The sequence below is a fragment of the Pleurodeles waltl genome, chromosome 3_1 (genome assembly GCF_031143425.1).
Source record: "Pleurodeles waltl isolate 20211129_DDA chromosome 3_1, aPleWal1.hap1.20221129, whole genome shotgun sequence".
In the NCBI taxonomy this organism is placed as follows: Eukaryota; Metazoa; Chordata; class Amphibia; order Caudata; family Salamandridae; genus Pleurodeles; species Pleurodeles waltl.
Genome location: NC_090440.1, coordinates 1,188,975,295 through 1,188,995,622, shown reverse-complemented (window position 1 = coordinate 1,188,995,622; position 20,328 = coordinate 1,188,975,295). Strand labels below are relative to the sequence as shown.

The 20,328-nt window shown below is 46.3% G+C and overlaps 1 protein-coding gene across 2 annotated transcripts in view; it reads left to right on the top strand.

Annotated features, from left to right (window-relative positions):
* Positions 1 to 20,328, top strand: part of FLI1 (Fli-1 proto-oncogene, ETS transcription factor) — a 334,273-nt gene that overhangs the window by 237,565 nt on the left and 76,380 nt on the right. For both annotated transcript variants that reach the window (XM_069224503.1, XM_069224504.1), the window contains exon 5: positions 703 to 771. In XM_069224503.1, coding sequence (XP_069080604.1) covers positions 703 to 771 — 69 coding nt within the window. The remainder of the gene's footprint in view (positions 1 to 702; positions 772 to 20,328) is intronic.

The following is a 20,328-nucleotide window of genomic DNA, read 5'->3' as shown; positions in this document are numbered from 1 at the left end:
TTTGCTGAAAGATAACTAAGACATATTTTATCACAAACATTCAGCACTTGCTTGTCTTTTGCGGCGATACCCCCAGAAATGCTGACAGTGAGATGCGTGCGCCATAATGTTTCATGGAGGTGTGTAGGAATCTATAGCGAGAATTAGTTATATGTTTGAGGTCATTAGGCTTGGGTTTTCAGTATGCTGTAACAGATAAGGCAGTGTATTGGTCTCTGGAATCCACCATAGGAAAACCAATGATGGGTTGCCTCAGCTTCTCATCCTTCCGAGGTGCATACCTCGGGCTAATGATAACATCCGTTATTTGCAACGCCAAAAGGATACATTCTTTGGTAAAAATTATAAGATACAAAGCTAATTATTACTGTATTTTGAAAGGTGGGTGAAAAGAATTTAGGAGCACCAGGGGAAATTACATTTTGCCTATAGGCCACTCACCTCACCGAGTACCGACAGCATTTTTGAGGCAGTTCATTCAATGTGCCGCTTCTTGTGGTAACTTTCTCGGGCAGCTGTCTACCGAGTCTTTCATGTACTGATGTCTCTGCCTCCTTTTGTATATGGCAAATCATTATGTGTGCAGGTAACGCATGTGACTCCTCCCGCTGGTGCACTGTTATCTAGAGTAACTAGTTAGTATTGAGGATCGACAGGTTGCACTTCGAATGTTTACATCTGGTATTTATAATCTCTTCTCAGGTAGCTCCTCACTAGGATACAACACACCTTCTCACACGGACCAGTCCTCGCGCCTTAATTCCAAAGAAGGTAAGTCCTTATTTCTCCCTTTCCCTTTGTGTCTGATTCTCTCAGTCTCAAACTGAAGTGGCCACTCTTCACTGCTGACTTAAATAACTGAACATTTCAGACTAATATGAATTCAGGAGTGCAAGTTAGGCCATATGAAGTCAGTCAACAGAGGTCTCTTTTACAGCAGGTGTAGGTGAGAGTGGCGATGACACTTTCTTTGTGAAGGGTGGCAGGAGTAAGATAAGGCATCCACTTAATAAATATGTTAATGTAAAATTGGTACCTCTAGTTGTCGAGAAATGCAATTTATTTGAGTATTGCCAAGTATGTTTGTTAATCTCTAATCCATTTTTTTAGAAAAATTCTACTCTTTTAGATTGAGTAGAGTGGAATGGGGTAGATGGGGGTAGAATAGAGTGCTTAGAATGGAATGGGGTAGATTGGAGTAGGGTAGATTGGTGTAGATTGTAATGGAGTGAAGTGGGGTACAGTGGGGTAGAAAGGGTTAGAGTGGTGTGGGATAGATTGGGGTAGAGTGGAGTGGGGTGGATGGATTAGAGTGGATTGAGGTAGAGTGGGTCAAGTGGGGTGGATTGGGGTACAGTGGAGTTGGACACAGTGTGGTAGAGAAGAGTTGGTTGGAATGTAGAGGATTGGCGTGGTGTAGATTGGGGTAGAATGGAGTGAGGTACATTGGGGTAGAAGGGAGTGGGGTAGATTAGAACAGAGTGAAGTGGAGCAGGGTAGGTTGGAATGGATTGAGTTAGATTGGAGTGGTATAGATTGTTGTTGACTGGAGTGGGTTAGATTAAGTTAAAGTGGAATGAGTAGATTGGGGTAGTGTGACGTGGGGTAAATTATGGTGGGATAGAGTGGGGTAGATTTGGGTTGAGTGGAATGGTACAGAGTGGGGTGGGTTAGATTAGGGTAGAGTGGAGTGGGATACATTGGATTAGAGTGGAGTGGGGTAGATTGGAGTGGTGTAAATTGAAGTGGGGTAGAGTGGAATGGGATTGGTTGGAATAGAATGGAGTGGGGTAGATTGGGGTAGTGTGGAGTTGGGTTGATTGGGGTAGAGTGAGGTAGATTGTGGTAAATTGTAAAGGACTGGGGTAGTTTGGAGTGGGATCGATTGGGGTTGACTCGAGTAGGATAGATTGAGCTGAGTGGAGTGGGATAGATTGAGGTGGAGTGGAGTGTGGAATATTGGGGTAGAATTGATTAGGGTAGATTCCTGTGAAGTGTAGTAGAGTGTGGTACATTGGGGTAGATTGAGATAGAGTAGATTGTGTTGGAGTGGAGTGGGGTGGGGTAGATTTGGGTAGAGTGGAGTAGATTGGCATAGAGTGGATTGGGATAGATTGGGGTAGAATGAGGTGGAGTGGGTGAAGTGTGCTAGATAGTGGTAGAGTGAGGTGGATGGGGTAGATTAGGGTAGATTGTGGAAAATGGCAGCAACAGACCTGCTATCTGTGGGCTCAACTGCACAGCAGTGTCACTCCTATCTGTTCTGCTGTTTTTTTTCTACACAAAAGCAAAATGCAGAACTAGGCTAAAAATATGTAATGGAACTTGAGTTTGTCACAAATTATTTATTGATACAGTGCATTTCCTATAGTGACTGTATTTGAGTCTATCATGAAGGGGAAGAGTACAAATATGATTACAAGAGGAGATCTTAAATTGTTCATGGCTTGATTATTGGTGCTTTTAAAAAAAAAAAGTGAGATGGACGGAGCAGCAGGCAGGGCGAGTGGGAGAGGGAAAAAATGGTATCATCACATCCGGAGAAGAGGACGGGCACTTATTAAGTTTGATTAACCTGTGCTTGGTCCCTGCTCCACAGAAAGGATCAAAAATTACATTTGGCCAGCACTAGCCAATTAAGGTGGCGGCAAAGAAGAGGGACACTTCAGCCAACAAATGGTAAGCAAAGGAAGGACTCCAAGCCCTTTTTACAAATAATAGTGGCTCACAAGTTGTAAGTCTCATGCACTGGTGTATGCACTCACTGCCTCTGCCCTAAAAGTACCTCACTTCAGCATAAATAGTAGAAAGACACAAATAATACAAATAAAACAAATCAGCACTTTATCCATGCTCCACTAAGGGTGACCATGGACGTACTGACTAATCAGAAGCTAGTAAATAAGAACATCAATGAAGCCAAGGAGTGGTAAGCAATGAGGACTCCAAGGCCTTTTTAGTAAATAAAATAGGATACGCTTTTGACCTGAAAAATAGCCCAAGCTGAGCCCCAGCTAAACGGCCTTATGAATATGTGTCGATAGGTCACGTAGCCAATCTAACTCTGTGTGGGTCACCTACAGCTGTGAGTGACAATTTTGAATCCAGGCAGCGCTGATTTAGCGAAGTGTCATCAGGTTGTATTTATATAGTGCTTACTACCCCTGACTTTAGGTAAGAATAACACCTGTGTAATTTATTTAGCAGTCTGTCAAATAATGCAAATCATAGTAGCAAGTTCTATGTGAAAATAACCAGTTATTAATAGTATACAGCTAATACACGATGGGGGAATTTTGGGGGATGAATCTGGTTTGGGCCAGCCGGAAAAGCTCAGATTTAGGAGGCGCAGCGTAATGTGGGCAAAGACCTAGCTTGTGATGTTGGCTTCATTTTAGATGCACAAATCGGTGTTTTGAAACAACTTCTTGTATTCTGATGCTCATATTTTTTTTTTTCAATAACTCAGAATTGACTTTCAGTTGATGGTTTATACTGGTTACGATGCATACATAATTCATTGCAGCAGTGTAGGCTATTGCTATTTCAGGAATGATAGAGTTTGATAAATCTTAGAGCTGTGCTTACTTGGTGGCGTTGGCAACCTAACGGTTTCTTATTCTCTTTATTATTTCAACAGCAGTGTAAGCGTGTTTTATATTTTCAACACTTATACTAAAAACCCAAATGTTTTTTTAAGCATTGTTGTGGACTCATTTCATTTGCTCTGTGTTCTTCTCCATAATAAAACATATTTTGGGGAGTGATTCGTGTGCCAAATGTGACATCAACGAATGATTAAAAGGGGGGTCAACCGCATCTTTACAATATTGCAACTGTGTAAAAAGTGAAAGGAATGATTCAGCGATGCCCTGTATGCTACGGCACGTCATGCTCATACGGAGAGGCATGCCCTTCTGGCAGGCTTTACAGCTATTTATGCCTATGAAATGACACAGCCATGTGCCTGCGACATGTTTCGCTGCAGTACGAATTCGTAAAAAAAGCCTTCCTCGAGGATGTTTCACAAAAACTGTGTGTTTGTATAGAAAATGGTCTCCTATCGCCTCCTTTGCAAAGAGCCTTAAAAGATAATCTGAGTTACGAGGCTCAGCTATGTTTTTCTGCTTTGATAGCCAGATTTTGTGGTTGCCTCATTTTGATTCCACTTCAGGTTTCATGTTACACTTCTAGCTTTTTCATCTCATTTGTGCAGGTTCTTTATCATCCATGCTTTCCCCTACTGTCCACGTTTTCCTAGTTTGTCTTTCTCCCTTTTCCGTTTTTCTCTCTTGCCCTGGGCCCGCGTGCGATGATGGAAAATAAATCCTGATCTTAAAAACTGAGAACCGGTGCCCACCACCTGCAACCAGAGGCCCAAATTAAGCACTCCATGTTAAAGCAGTTGCACGCAGCAGGGTTTGCCGGCACCGCAAGTACTGTAGCCATATCATGGTTGACATCAAAGTACCCTCAAAGACACAGCAAATGATAGTCTGGATTTACAAACACGCTTTGGCTCTGGCATTAGGCTTGATCCTAATGTGCTCACACTTACAAAGTGCTAGCACAAACTTATAAATGAAAGTCTATCATGAAAGAACCTTTCCCTTCTATTCATAACTTCTTTCTTTTCGATTTAAAGCAATGGTTGAGTGTCATTATAGTCCTTGATTCATGAAGGACCATACATCCATCTGCACAAAAGTGAAGTCACTGGAAGAATTAATTAAGGCACCAGGGCAAAGAGGGAGAGTGGGGGGAGGGGGGAAGGGCCAATGTGCAATGCACTTGCAGAGTTGGATTGGGACCGAAAATAGGCACGGATACCCCAAAAACGTAGTCCAGCTTCACAGATCACAACTCATTGTAAATTATTGTTTGATTCGTGCAGGGGCTAGTGTTGGAGTAAATTGTAGTATAAGAATCAATCGGTTTACAGCTTGTAGGGTCAGTATCATGGGTCAAATCTGGAAACATCATTATTCCACTGCACCTCATTCATAAGTCTCTTGCTATTCATCTTCAGGCTTATGAATCTCCCTTGACCCTTGCCCATGTTCAGATCTCTGCAGCCCCTGAATCCAGTAGTCTGTAAAGCTCCAACTCATTCATGGGGATTCTCCCGGCCCTTTGGCCAACAGGTCCTCAGGGGTTCTTGTTTACCTATAGGTCTGGCTTCTATTCACTCTCAAGGAGTTGGGTGCCCAGTACATCCTAAGACAGTGACGCTCTTGCTCATCATCAGTGGATCCCAAAGTGCCTGCTCTCCCTCAGGACCTTTAAGCTCATTTCCACTCCCAGGTCCCCTGAGGTCCCTCAAGGCTACTGTTCATCCTCAGGAGGCACTAGACTCCTGCCCACCTACTAGTCCCTGTAGTCTTGTTTCACCATTAGGTCCTTCATCGCGTGCTCGTTCTTACCCAGAGTCCTGCTCACATTCAGGTCAATGAAGCCCATTTTCACCATGCGATTCCCTGTGGTTTCTGCTTACTGTCAGCTCCCCTGGTGCTCTACACACACTAAGTACCTGAGAACCCCACTTATTACCAGCTCTCCAAAGCTCTTGGTCATCCCAATGCTCCACATGTTTCTTCTCCCTATTAGGTTCCCAGCAATGGCTCTATTCAATTTAGATTTCTGAGACTCGAGCTTGCCAGATAGTCTCTGTGGCTATGATCTCACTCTCAGTTCCTCCAACTCCTGCAAGCCCTCTGGTGGTCTCAAAATCTTTGTTTACATGTTTATTAGTTTCCAGGTTTACCTTCAAGCACTTGAGAAGTCTTGACTCACACATGCCCTGATTGAATGACGATAGCGTTTGATCATCCACAAATGCAGTAATGCTTCAGGATCTCATACTTTGTGTCCTCTCACAAAGTGCTATGTGTTCAGCTAACTCCTTTCTGTGTGGCTGCCTACTGCAGAATCGTTTCCAAGAGAAAGACCCAAGTCAGTGGAGTGCTGAGACTGGCTAAGTCTTCGATGGCTATCTTGCCTCACAAATCTTCTTTAACTCCATTGCATAATCCGAAGCAAGTCTCAGGGTATATGGCGTATGATGCACCAAAACAATGCATACAAGCAGGCATACTTTACTTGAGATGGCAAAACTTTTCCCCATGAATATAACTAGTTGCCAGTACAGATCAATTAAACCTTTGAGCTAGTCTGCAAAGTCACTAAGTGATGTACAAACGTTTGAGTGTTTATGTGCAAATTAAAGGTCAGAGAACTGAACTCTGGCAGGGCCAACTCAGCCTTTTATGCTTTCAAGACACTTAGGTGGAAACCAATAAACGGGATAATGGAAATACCCATTATTTTAAACAGGACACATTTCAGTTGATGGTGTGCTTTTTATTTTAAAAAAAAGTCACTATTTGTATCAACTGTAGTAGGCAAGCAACCATAGGCACAGCAAGAGCAGGAGAGAAGCGGTGAAGCTTCTGCTACTTTCACCTCTGCTCCCCAGAAGAGAGAGGTTAGTGTAGCTGTAGTCCTAGCCATCCTTTCCCCTTAAATTCTCCTCTAAAATAGTCATTACAATTGTATGCACAACACTATAGTATTTGAGTATGTGTTTTCTGGTGTTTCCAACCTGAAATGAGCGGTAAACCGGCGAATCAAGGGAGGATCTACTACTCTCTGTGATTAAAGAGAGAAGGGGAATAATATGTGTGAATAAAGTGAAGAAGAGAGAAAAGATGTCAGTTAAACTCCTTGTCACGAGCTGTGACCTTGTGTCATCCACCTGCAGTTTCCCTGCCTGGTATCGTTCGTTGTGCCTCAATAATTGTGAGTTTATAGTTGACATTGTATTTTGCCCTACCAGTACCCTTCATGCATGGCTGGCTGTGACCCGGCTTTAAATTTTGTAATTGCAATAGGGTCTCCTGTAGGTTAGCAGTACTTGCAACTTTAATATAATTTGTAACTAGCAGTGTACTTTCTTGCAATTTTTATCTAATGCCCCTGACTACTGTTCACGGTGAACTCCCCACATTTTGTTCCATTACCAAATTACATCCCTCCATGGAAAAACTGTCTCTCTTCCTTGAAGAGGAGGAAAATCAGGACAGGGCAGAAAGGGCCAAACAGAACATATCCAGGAAATGTTTTTCACAAGTTATAATTCCTAGGTTACATTAATTACAAATTGCCCTGTTATGCTGAAAACTAGACTTTTACAAGAGGAAGGCTAACTGCAACAGGTCCAGACCCCAAAGCAGGAGGGTCGCATAGCCCCCGGCAGCAAGAAGTGCTGAGATCCTTTCAGGAGAGAGCTCTCTGTGGATGATGCTTATGGATCCACTGTAGTGAAAGAACTAGAGCTCCAATGTTACAGAGTTCCTGGTCTCCAGCAGGCTACAATCTACAAATCAATAGAATTCACAGGTTGCAGTAGTCGGTATCTCTTGGGAACAATTCTTTTTTATTTCGACAAAGCCGTTCCTATAATTTTTGTTAAACAACAATTTTTCATGAAAGTTTAATTGTGACCTTGAGGTGCCTCAGGGTAAAAGGGAGGGAGACGGACTGATGTATTGTGAAGTGAGAAAAGAATTAACAGAGAGCTAAAGAAGAAACAAGCCTTCACTCCGTGGTGTCTACCACCTGAAAGAAATGTAAATATGCTCAATTGGTTAATGAGCAAATCGAAAGGCATTGATGAAGTCATTTGAGCTTCATGCTGGCAATGATTTACTCTTTTTAAGAGTAGCGGAAGTACTTCAGAAGGTGAGTTCTGGAGTGTGTACTTTTAATAGAAACTTATAAAAGAAAGTATTGCACTAGGAACAGTCTAGATGTGTCTTACCAATATATATATATATATATATATATATATATATATATATATATATATATATTGAAAGCATTTGTTTTGTCGTAAAAACAATCTCTGTACATTTTGCAGTAGCCTATACTATGTTGTGTGCAAAGCCGTTTTAAAATAATTTCTTATTCACAGTACTTTGTGTCCGCCGTTTGGACCTTGTAGTGCTATGAAGAACATGTACCTATTCTCCAGGCACCAACTAGGATTCCTATCAGGAACTCTCCTCTTACACATAGACATCTACTGTGGTTACCAACTCAGCTTTCCTACCATGAACAGAGTTCAGTGCCCACAGAACAGTTCAACTTGCATTTTGTCCTTTAAGGTAAATGTAAATGTAAATTAGCACTTGTATAGCGCACTACTCACCCGTTAGGGTCTCAAGGCGCTGTACTCATACCACTATGGAACCCCTCCTGGCTTTTCCCTGTGAGGCGCCCACTCCTGAGCACCCCCAGGGTGAAGCCAGGCATCCAAGCGCTGTTGGGGCTGTTGTGGAGATTAAGCAAGCTATTGCCCAGAGTTGCAGAGTGGGACCCATGAATTAGATTAGGCACCGAGGTGAGAATTATCTGGTCAAGGGGAATTGAGCCCAAGACCTGCCGAAGCAGGACTTGAACCCTGGTCTTGAGCCAGATCTCTGCTTCAGGGTCTGCCGCTCTAACCATTGAGCCACACTTAGGTGTGTGCATTATATTGTATATACAGTTATGTGTAGGTCAAATCCAATAAATAGTTGCAGAGTATATTGGTTATTGCAGCCACATGTCTGCTCCATCACTATACTTACTGACCACAATCCCATTGTCCTCAAGATCACAGTTCCTATGCTTACTCTCATACAATTAAAACTCTGATGCTTTCACACCTTCCTCACCTTGCCATTGTGAATAGGGTGGTAACAGCCCCGAGGCACTACGTCTGCTGTGGGAGATGAAAGCAGAACCCTCTCCTGTCCTCTCACCCCCCCACCACACACAGCTTCTCACTCCATTGACAATGGAATGTGACCTCTGCTGCTCAGAAACAGAAGATCACTGGTTAGGGCACCCTGTAATGCCCCAAGGCCAGAATGGTAGGAAACATCCACATGTTGCGACCCCCCAAGGAGCATTCTCATTCTGTAGAAGATGACTATGGGCAAACCAAGAGTGTATGCTGACGAAAGGGGGTGAGGGGCTGCTGCAGCATATAGGGGTTTGGCATGGCCAGCCTGCCAATCCTCTGTTAATAAAAAATAGGAAATAAAACTGGCCCTCTGCAGCAAAACAAATGGAGCAGACATCTGGTCCTCAGGCACTGGCCTGTCTCTCAGTGCCTGAGTGCCCATTTTCCCAGGGACGAGGGATGAAAGAGACGGCAACACTCCAGGGAAAAAGACACTTGTGTGGTGTGGGAGACATCAACGTGCAGGTGACACACTAATGAAATGTGGAAGGAACAACAAGGAGCTAATTAAAGGAGATGCTGGTGGATATGAAATAACGCCTTGTGCTTTGTAATACAAGCCAGAGGTGCAACAAAGATGCCAACAGCCCATGTGGTGGAGGGGGGGCGATCTCCAGGTAGTCCCCTCAGTACTGTACCTTGGCCTGAGAGCTCCAGAGTTAGTCCAGAATGGGGGGCCCTCCATGTACTCTGCAGGGGAGGGACCCTCAGATTTTGTTACTCTACTGATGCAATGAGAAAGGTGGAAACGCTCAGTAGTATGAGCTGAGAATAAAATACTTCACTAGCTAAGCAAAGATGCTTGACAATGGCTCAAACCAATGGATGAAAGTAGCTGGTCCAAAAAAGCCAATATTTGAAGGTCCCAGGGTCGGACTGGCCTACAGGGCAGCCTGGCAGTGCCTGAAACCCTGGTTTGACTGGTCAATGAGTGATCCAGGTTTTTGGCTGTCTGTGAGCCCATTTTATTGTCAGGTGTGCCAGTTTGTACTGTCGATTTCCTTGATATTACCACAAACATTGCCGGAAGCATGCTTGAAAGAATGCATTTTCCAATACCTTGCAAAACACCTGTACAACATGTCTTCACAATTTCAAAACTGCATCTATTTGTAAAAGTAGGAATCCTTTTTAGCTATCTGATTTTCTGATGTGAGCCACTTTTATGTTGATGCCTGGGCCTAATTTCTGTCCCACTTTGACCCTAGAAGGGACACATCCAAGACCCATTCAATGCATGTTGTCTACAGTTGGCCTGGGTGACAGTATACTTTCAAAACTCAGAGCTAAAAAGAAGCTGCATCTTTGTTATAAGCAAAGATGCAATTCACAGATGCCATTCGTTTATATGTAGCTATTTATTGTTTTTGCTCACTTTCCCAATTAGGTTATCTGGGCAGGCATGGAATGGCCATGCAGTGGGTGCTCTGTGTGGAAATCCTCTCCTCTCACCGTCTCTCCTTCTGTCCTGGCTCCAACGTGCAACAGGACCCGAGAAACTGCACTAGCCAATCCTGGTGCTGCTTTATTGCTGGCAACCAGCATGAAAGAAGCGTCAGGATTGGTTGGAGTGGCCTCTCAGCACTCACAAGAGCCCTGGAGGCCTGTGCTTTCTCTAACCCAGCTCTGGTAAAACAGCTGGATTAGAGAATTTTAAAGTGTGCATGTCAGGCTGGCCATCACAAGACAGCCAGCCAAAGGGACATGCGCGCTTTAAATAAGTGTACAATTCTCTGCTGCTACTCAGCAGCACTTGCTTGCCCTGTCCTGACACTTGGTTCAGGGCGGATGGCTGAAAAATAAAATGGTAATAAAGCAAGTTCATTACCATTTTATTTATCAGTTCCAGAGGCATTTCTTTTTTGTGGGGCAACACTACTCTGCTCTCGTGGAGGGGCGTCCCTGTCTGCACTGATCCTTATTGGAAAAAAACTTGTTATCAATGTGGCCAATTGTATGCTGCTTACGGCATTGTCTATTAGCATAGAAAAATATGTCTGGATCACGTTTTAGAGCTAGGTGACTCACAGTCAAAGTTATAGATCTATGTGCTGTTTGTAAGCAGTGTTTGAGAAAATGCATAGTACTTATAAACCTTGGCCAATATTTATGGGATTTTGTTGCAGGGCAGCGCAGAATATATAGAATATAGAAGATATTTCTCCTTGTTGCGTCTCCCCTGAAGAGGTGTAAGGTTGTAGTGAATCCCCAGGTTTAGAAGATCTTGTAAATCTGGGGATGTGTCAAACTCCATGGGTATTTTGCAGGAACACCTTGCTAACTCAGAGTAAGGCAATGCAGCAATTTGCACTGCCCTGCATTACTCTATATCTATGAGGCTATTCAAAAGCCATGCAAAGTGGCTTTTCGTGGCCTCAAGATATAATTTGAAGGTTTACGCCGCTGTTGCATTAAAGAAGATGATACAACGGCAGCGCAAGGGGCTCGTAAATATGCCCCCTTATTTTTAAACATTCGTCTGTAAATTGACATATTTATAATTCTCATCAGTGAGTATTTTTGTAAAGCTGTCTTCATTGGCCACATTTACAGATATGTATGGTGAGATATAGTTTTATGTGGCTTCTATATTTAAGAACAATGTATATTGAGATTATATTAAGATTTACGTGACGTAATTTAAAGCAGTGTGTGTTAACATACAACATATTATGCATGTTCCTAAACAAATAAGTCATATTTTATGCAGTGTTTATTTATGCTTGTGTACTGTGGCAATGACCAATATTTACAGTAATATGGGTTAATATACGGAGCCGTATGCCTGTGGAAGGTAATACAGTAATATGTGCTGATGCAAAGTTTGTTTGCCTGTGCTATCGCGCACAGAAACATATGCTTGTTAGACCTGACAGCCTTAGGGTAGTCACCCCTAACTTTTTGCCTGCCTCCCTCCACTTCGTGGACACTGTTTTTGCTGGTTTTTAGACTCTGCGCACTTTACCACTGCTAACCAGTGCTAAAGTGCATATGCTCTCTCCCTTAAAACATGGTAACCTTGAATCATACCTGATTGGACTATTAATTTACTTATAAGTCCCTAGTAAGGTGCACTTTATGTGCATAGGGCTAGTAAATTAAATGCTACTAGTGGGCCAGCAGCACTGGTTGTGCCACCCACGTAAGTAGCCCCTTTTCCTTGTCTCAGGCCTGCCATTGCAAGGCCTGTGTGTGCAGTTTCACTGCCACCTCGACTTGGCATTTAAAAGTACTTGCCAAGCCTAGAACTCCCCTTTTTCTACATAGAAGTCACCCCTAATGTGTGCCCTAGGTAACCCCTAGAGCAGGGTGCTGTGTAGGTAAAAGGCAGGACATGTACCTGTGTAGTTATATGTCCTGGTAGTGTAAAACTCCTAAATTCGTTTTTACACTACTGTGAGGCCTGCTCCCTTCATAGGCTAACATTGGGACTGCCCTCATACACTATTGAAGTGGCAGCTGCTGATCTGAAAGGAGCAGGAAGGTCATATTTAGTATGGCCAGAATGGTAATACAAAATCCTGCTGACTGGTGAAGTCGGATTTAATATTACTATTCTAGAAATGCCACTTTTAGAAAGTGAGCATTTCTTTGCACTTAAATCCTTCTGTGCCTTACAATCCACGTCTGGCTGGGCTTGGTTGACAGCTCCTTGTGCATTCACTCAGACACACCCCAAACACAGGGTACTCAGCCTCACTTGCATACATCTGCATTTTGAATGGGTCTTCCTGGGCTGGTGGAGGGCCTGCTCTCAGACAAAGGACTGCCACACCCCCTACTGGGACCCTGGCAGATAGGATTGAACTGAAAGGGGACCTGGTGCACTTCTTAGCCACTCTTTGAAGTCTCCCCCACTTCAAAGGCACATTTGGGTATAAAACAGGGCCTCTGCCCTACCTCATCAGACACTTGCTGGAGAAGAAACCTGAACCAGAAACTACATCCTGCCAAGAAGAATTGCCTGGCTGCTCAAAGGACTCACCTGTCTGCTTTCTACAAAGGACTGCTGCCTTGCTGTTGGCCTGCTGCCTTGCTGAACTCTTGTCTGGCTGTGAAAGTGCTCTCCAAGGGCTTGGATAGAGCTTGCCTCCTGTTCCCTGAAGTCTCAGGACCACAAAAGACTTCTCTCTTTCACTTGGACGCTCCGTGCGCCGAATATTTCGACGCACAGCTTGTTCTGCGGCGAGAAAAACGCCGCACACCGACGCTGATCGACGCGACGCTCTTGGGACGACCGAAAATCCGACGCACGGCTTCGCAAGGAAAACGCCGCCCGACCTCTAGAGGAGAAATCGACGCGACGCCTGCCGTGAGATCGTAATTTCGATGCGCAGCCCCGCAGATCGACGCGCAGCCGGAAAACAAGCAGGAAAATCCACGCACAGACCCGGGACATCTGGTAATCCCCGTGATCCACGAAAAGAGACTGTCCGCGCGCCGGAAAACGACGCCTGACTTCCCCGCGTGGAAAATAACGATGCAAGTCCGTGTGTGCTGGGGAGAAATCGACGCACACACCCTTTTTCCACGCACCTCTTCTTTTGTGGCCCTCTGAGGAGATTTTTCCACTCCAAACTAGGTACTTGTGCTTGAAAGAGACTTTGTTTATATTCTAAAGACTTAAGACACTGTATATCACTTTTCAGTGATATCCCTACAATTTCCCATTGCAAACGTTATTCTTTTTGACCTACAAGTATCCAGATAAATATTATATATTTTTCTAAATACTGTGTGGTGTATTTTTGTGGTGCTATATGGTGGTATTGTATGATTTATTGCACAAATTCTTTACACATTGCCTTCTAAGTTAAGCCTGACTGCTCGTGCCAAGCTACCAGAGGGTGGGCACAGGATAATCTTGGATTGTGTGTGACTTACCCTGACTAGAGTGAGGGCTTTTGCTTGGACAGGGGGTAACCTGACTGCCAACCAAAAAACCCATTTCTAACATTGGTGATCAGCGGTGAGGATAGGACTTGTATTTGTGCAGTGACATACAGTAGCTAAGTATTTCACTATCTACCCACAGTTGAAGGTCAACTTGGTTTTTATCTCTTTTTGCAAATCCGTTTTTTCTCCTGACAATTTTCAAAAACTAAATCCTCACTCAACATGTCTCTGACTGGGTCTCAGACAGGGGACTTTGACCTAGTCCAGTTGGATACATATACTGTCAAACAACTAAGAGGATTCTGCAGGGCATTGAGGGTACCCACCCAAGGGGCCTCCAGAAAGGAGGACTTTCAAGTGGCGCTGAGGGCCTGGGCAGAAGCCCATTTAGAGGATGATGAGGAAGAGGAGCCAGAAAATGGCCCCTCAGAGGAATTTTCACTATCTGTGGATGGTGTTACCACTGCAATTGTGCCCCCTTCCAGACCAGGGAGCAGTGTCTCTGTGCAAAGCCTGACCGCAGAGGAAAGGAGAGAAGAAAGGGAGTTCCAATTGCAAATGGCAAAACTGAAAATTGAGGCTCAACAGGAGGAGAGAAGGGCAGAAAGAGAAGCCAAGCAAGCTGAGGCTGAAAGAGCAGCCAAACAAATTGAAGCCGAAAGAGAAACCAAACAGGTGGAGGCTGAGAGAGCTTTGGCTGAAAATAAACTATTGTTGGCTCTAGAACTGAGTCTGAAGGAGCTGGAGATCAAGGCAAGACAGTCTGAATCCAGCAATAATGGTGGCAGCATACTGACAGGACCTGCTGGAGAAAAGAAGGTTTGTATACTCAAAAATGTGGTGCCCAGTTTTGTGGTGGGAGATGACATAGATAAATGGTTAGCTGCTTATGAAGTTGCACTAAGGGCTCATGAGGTTCCTGAAGGGCAATGGGGGGTAGCTATGTGGGGTATGTACCGCCATTGGGGAGGGATACACTCCTCACATTGGATCAACCTGATCAAAACACATACCCACTTCTGAAAGCCACTTTACTTGCCAAGTTTGGGCTGACCCCTGAGGGATACCGTCAGAGGTTCAGGGACAGCACCAAACAAACCAGACAAACATGGGTAGATTTCTTTGACTTCTCCAGTAAGGCACTGAATGGATGGGTGCGGGGCAACAAAGTAGCTGATTATAAAGGTTTATATGACTTGATTCTAAGAGAGCATACACTTAATACTACTTATACAGAGTTGCGCCAGCACTTAGTGGATAGCAAGCTGACTGATCCCAGGAAGCCTGCTGAGGAGGCGGACCTCTGGGTTAGCACCAGAGTGTCCAAGAAGGTACCTGGGGGGGACTCCCACAAAGGTGGTCAGGGTTCCCAACAGAAGAAAGAGGGGGGAGATAAACTTGCAGATAAGGAACTCTCCAAAGGCCCCCAAAAGAATTCCCAGGGAGGGGGTGGCAACCCTTCCTTTTCCAAATTTGGGAAAAAGCCAGGGACATATGACAGGTCAGGGAAATCTAACCCCAAATGCATGGAGTGTTACCAGTATGGTCACTATAAAGGCGATCCCCAGTGCCCCAAGAGGGCACCGTCCACTACCGGACAGGCACCTGGGTTGACTAGTGTAGCGCTCAGGGGGGAGATGGACCCAGATAGCTTTGGGGAACAGGTAGAGATTTCCCTAGTGTCCCTGGAAGAAGGAGAAATGGTGCCCAAGGTCCACATGCCCCAAAATACTTCCAAGTACCGGCAGTGGGTCACCATTGATGGGCAGAAGGTGGAGGCTCTGCGTGACACAGGAGCCAGTATGACTACTATCAAGAGTCAACTGGTGTCAGCAGAGCAGATAGTACCTAATACATTCCACCAGGTCATAGTCGCTGACAATCGCGAGAGTCACCTACCGGTGGCTCTGGTTCCCTTTGAGTGGGGGGGGGTCTCTGGTACTCTGAAAGTAGCTGTGAGTCCTGCCATGCCTGTAGATTGTCTGTTAGGCAATGATCTTGAGCATACTGCTTGGAAAGAAGTGGAGCTCAAGTCTCACCTGGAGATGTTAGGGTTACCTGAGTGGGTCTGCATGACAACACGGTCCATGGCTGACCGAGAGGGAAGTCAAGGGCATCTGGAGCCTGGAACGATGGCCCAGAGAGCTGCCAAGAGGAGGGACAAGGGGCGCGGGAAACCGGCCCCAGAAGTTCCCGCAGTGGCTGACGGGGCTCCTGAGGAGGAGGCTCCCGAGCCAACTGGGGATAACATTGCCACCCTAGGTGACTTACCTGAGCTTGCTGGCTGGTAAGTTGAGGGTGGACCCACCAGGGAGGAATTCTGCAAGGCGCAGAAAGAATGTCCCACTCTGGAAGGTCTGAGGAAACAAGCCTCAAACCAGGCAGCGGGTGACGCCTCTGGCGATCACCACCTATATTGGGAGAATGATCTCCTCTACAGTGAGCCTAAGGTTCCGGCCTTTGGGGCAGCACGGACGCTGGTGGTCCCCCAATGTTACCGAACCTTCCTACTGGGTCTGGCTCACGACATTCCCCTGGCAGGACATTTGTGCAAGGCAAGACCTTTAACAGGCTTGTCACCCACTTTTATTGGCCCAAAATGAGGACACACTCAGATAAGTTCTGCAGATCTTGTCCTACCTGCCAGGCCAGTGGTAAAGCAGGAAAAAGGGTTAAAACCCCCCTGATTCCACTTCCTGTCGTTGGCACCCCCTTTGAGAGGGTGGGCATCGACATTGTTGGTCCCTTGGATCCCAAAACTGCCTTAGGCAACAGGTTCATCCTGGTTTTGGTGGACCATGCCACCCGTTACCCAGAGGCAATCCCTCTGAGGACCGTAACTGCACCGGTGGTGACCAGAACTCTGATGGGGATATTTACCCATGTGGGATTCCCCAAGGAGATAGTGTCTGACAGAGGCACTAACTTCATGTCTGCATACATGAAGTCTCTGTGGGATGCGTGTGGTGTAACCTATAAGTTCACCACACCCTATCACCCCCAGTCTAATGGTCTTGTGGAGAGATTCAACAAGACCCTGAAAGGCATGATTGGTGTCCTCCCTGAGGCCATGAGGCGTAAGTGGGACGTCCTCTTACCATGCCTTCTCTTTGCTTACAGAGAGGTCCCCCAGAGGGGGGTAGGGTTCAGTCCCTTTGAGCTTCTCTATGGGTACCCTGTCAGGGGACCCTTAAGCATTGTCAAGGAGGGGTTGGAGAAATCTCCAAAGGCACCCCCTCAGGACGTGGTCAGCTACATGTTGGCCCTCTGCAACCAGATGACCCGCTTCTGGAAAGAGGCCCAAAGTAACCTTGAGGCCAGTCAAGAGGTAATGAAACACTGGTATGACCAGAAGGCCACCCTGGTAGAGTTTCAACCTGGAGACAAAGTGTGGGTAATGGAGCCAGTAGAGCCCAGAGCTCTCCAGGACCGCTGGTCTGGCCCATTTGAAATAAAGGAGCGAAAGGGGAGGCCACTTACCTAGTGGACCTCCAAACCCCTAGGAATCCCCTAAGGGTGCTCCATGTGAACCGACTAAAGGCTCATTTTGAGAGGTCGGAGATCAACATGCTTCTGGTCACAGATGAAGGAATGGAAGAGGAGAGTGAACCTCTCCCCGACCTCCTCTCTGCCCAAGAAGGTGATGGGTCAGTAAGCAGGGTCATTCTTTCTGACTCTAAACCAGAAAGGAGACTGCTATGAGCTATTGGAGCAGTTCTCCCCCCTGTTCTCCCTTACTCCTGGACTGACCCACCTCTGTGTTCATGATATTGACACCAGTGACAGTCTCCCTGTGAAGAACAAAATGTACAGGTTGTCGGATAAGGTGAAGGCCAGCATCAAGGAGGAGGTCTCCAAGATGTTGACTCTAGGTTTCATCGATAAATCCAGTAGTCCCTGGGCCAGCCCAGTGGTGTTGATCCCTAAGGCTACTGCCCCAGGTGCGAAGCCAGAACTCCGGTTCTGTGTGGACTACCGGGGTCTCAACTCAGTCACACGGACTGATGCTCACCCCATCCCCCGAGCGGATGAGCTCGTTGACAGGCTGGGCGCTGCCAAGTTCCTGAGTACGTTTGATCTTACTTCAGGGTACTGGCAGATCGCCCTGACTGAGGAGGCTAAGGAAAGATCCGCATTTTCAACCCCTGATGGCCATTACCAGTTCCGGATGATGCCGTTTGGATTGAAAAATGCCCCCGCTACCTTCCAACGGTTGGTTAACGGGGTCCTAGCTGGCAAGGATGCCTTCTGTGCAGCCTACCTGGATGACATAGCTGTCTACAGTTCCAGCTGGGAGGAACACCTGCTTCACCTCAAGGAGGTGCTTCAGGCCCTGCAACAGGCAGGCCTGACCATCAAGGCTAGTAAGTGCCAGATTGGGCAGGGTTCTGTGGTGTACTTGGGACACCTAGTGGGTGGTGGCAAGGTGCAGCCACTCCAGGCCAAGATTGAAACTATCAAGGCCTGGCAACCACCTTGAACGCAGACTGAGGTGAGAGCCTTTTTAGGCCTCACAGGATACTACCGCAGATTTGTCAAGGGCTATGGTACCATTGTGTCACCCTTGACAGAACTCACTTCCAAGAAACAACCTAGGTTGGTGAATTGGACAGAGGCTTGTCAGAAAGCCTTTGACGCCCTAAATGAAGCCATGTGCACGGCCCCCGTGCTCAAGGCCCCTGACTACTCCCAGGAATTTATCGTGCAGACAGACGCCTCAGAGCATGGCATAATGGCAGCTCTAGCACAGCTAAATGAGGAGGGCCTAGACCAACCGGTAGTCTTTATTAGCAGAAGGCTATTACCACGGGAACAGAGGTGGAGTGCTATTGAGAGAGAAGCTTTTGCTGTGGTCTGGGCACTGAAGAAGCTAAGACCCTACCTGTTTGGGACTCACTTCCGGGTTCAGACAGACCACAGGCCCCTCAGATGGCTCATGCAGATGAGGGGTGAGAATCCAAAACTCTTGAGGTGGTCCATTTCCCTACAGGGGATGGACTTTACGGTCGAACATCGCCCAGGGGTTGACCACGCCAATGCTGATGGTCTCTCCAGGTACTTCTGCCTTAGCGATGAGAGCTCCCAGGAGGTCGGGTAGCTCTCCCCACTTTCAGCTGGGGGGGACACATGTTAGACCTGACAGCCTTAGGGTAGTCACCCCTAACTTTTTGCCTGCCTCCCTCCACTTCGTGGACACTGTTTTTGCTGGTTTTTAGACTCTGCGCACTTTACCACTGCTAACCAGTGCTAAAGTGCATATGCTCTCTCCCTTAAAACATGGTAACCTTGAATCATACCTGATTGGACTATTAATTTACTTATAAGTCCCTAGTAAGGTGCACTTTATGTGCATAGGGCTGGTAAATTAAATGCTACTAGTGGGCCTGCAGCACTGGTTGTGCCACCCACTTAAGTAGCCCCTTTTCCTTGTCTCAGGCCTGCCATTGCAAGGCCTGTGTGTGCAGTTTCACTGCCACCTCGACTTGGCATTTAAAAGTACTTGCCAAGCCTAGAACTCCCCTTTTTCTACATATAAGTCACCCTTAATGTGTGCCCTAGGTAACCCCTAGAGCAGGGTGCTGTGTAGGTAAAAGGCAGGACATGTACCTGTGTAGTTATATGTCCTGGTAGTGTAAAACTCCTAAATTCGTTTTTACACTACTGTGAGGCCTGCTCCCTTCATAGGCTAACATTGGGGCTGCCCTCATACACTATTGAAGTGGCAGCTGCTGATCTGAAAGGAGCAGGAAGGTCATATTTAGTATGGCCAGAATGGTAATACAAAATCCTGCTGACTGGTGAAGTCGGATTTAATATTACTATTCTAGAAATGCAACTTTTAGAAAGTGAGCATTTCTTTGCACTTAAATCCTTCTGTGCCTTACAATCCACGTCTGGCTGGGCTTGGTTGACAGCTCCTTGTGCATTCACTCAGACACACCCCAAACACAGGGTACTCAGCCTCACTTGCATACATCTGCATTTTGAATGGGTCTTCCTGGGCTGGGAGGGTGGAGGGCCTGCTCTCAGACAAAGGACTGCCACACCCCCTACTGGGACCCTGGCAGACAGGATTGAACTGAAAGGGGACCTGGTGCACTTCTTAGCCACTCTTTGAAGTCTCCCCCACTTCAAAGGCACATTTGGGTATAAAACAGGGCCTCTGCCCTACCTCATCAGACACTTGCTGGAGAAGAAACCTGAACCAGAAACTACATCCTGCCAAGAAGAACTGCCTGGCTGCTCAAAGGACTCACCTGTCTGCTTTCTACAAAGGACTGCTGCCTTGCTGTTGGCCTGCTGCCTTGCTGAACTCTTGTCTGGCTGTGAAAGTGCTCTCCAAGGGCTTGGATAAAGCTTGCCTCCTGTTCCCTGAAGTCTCAGGACCAAAAAAGACTTCTCTCTTTCACTTGGACGCTCCGTGCGCCGAAAATTTCTACGCACAGCTTGTTCCGCGGCGAGAAAAATGCCGCACACCGACGCTGATCGACGCTACGCTCTTGGGACGACCGAAAATCCGACGCACGGCTTCGCAAGGACAACGCCGCCCGACCTCTAGAGGAGAAATCGACGCGACGCCTGCTGTGAGATCGTAATTTCGACGCGCAGCCCCGTAGATCGACGCGCAGCCGGAAAACAAGCAG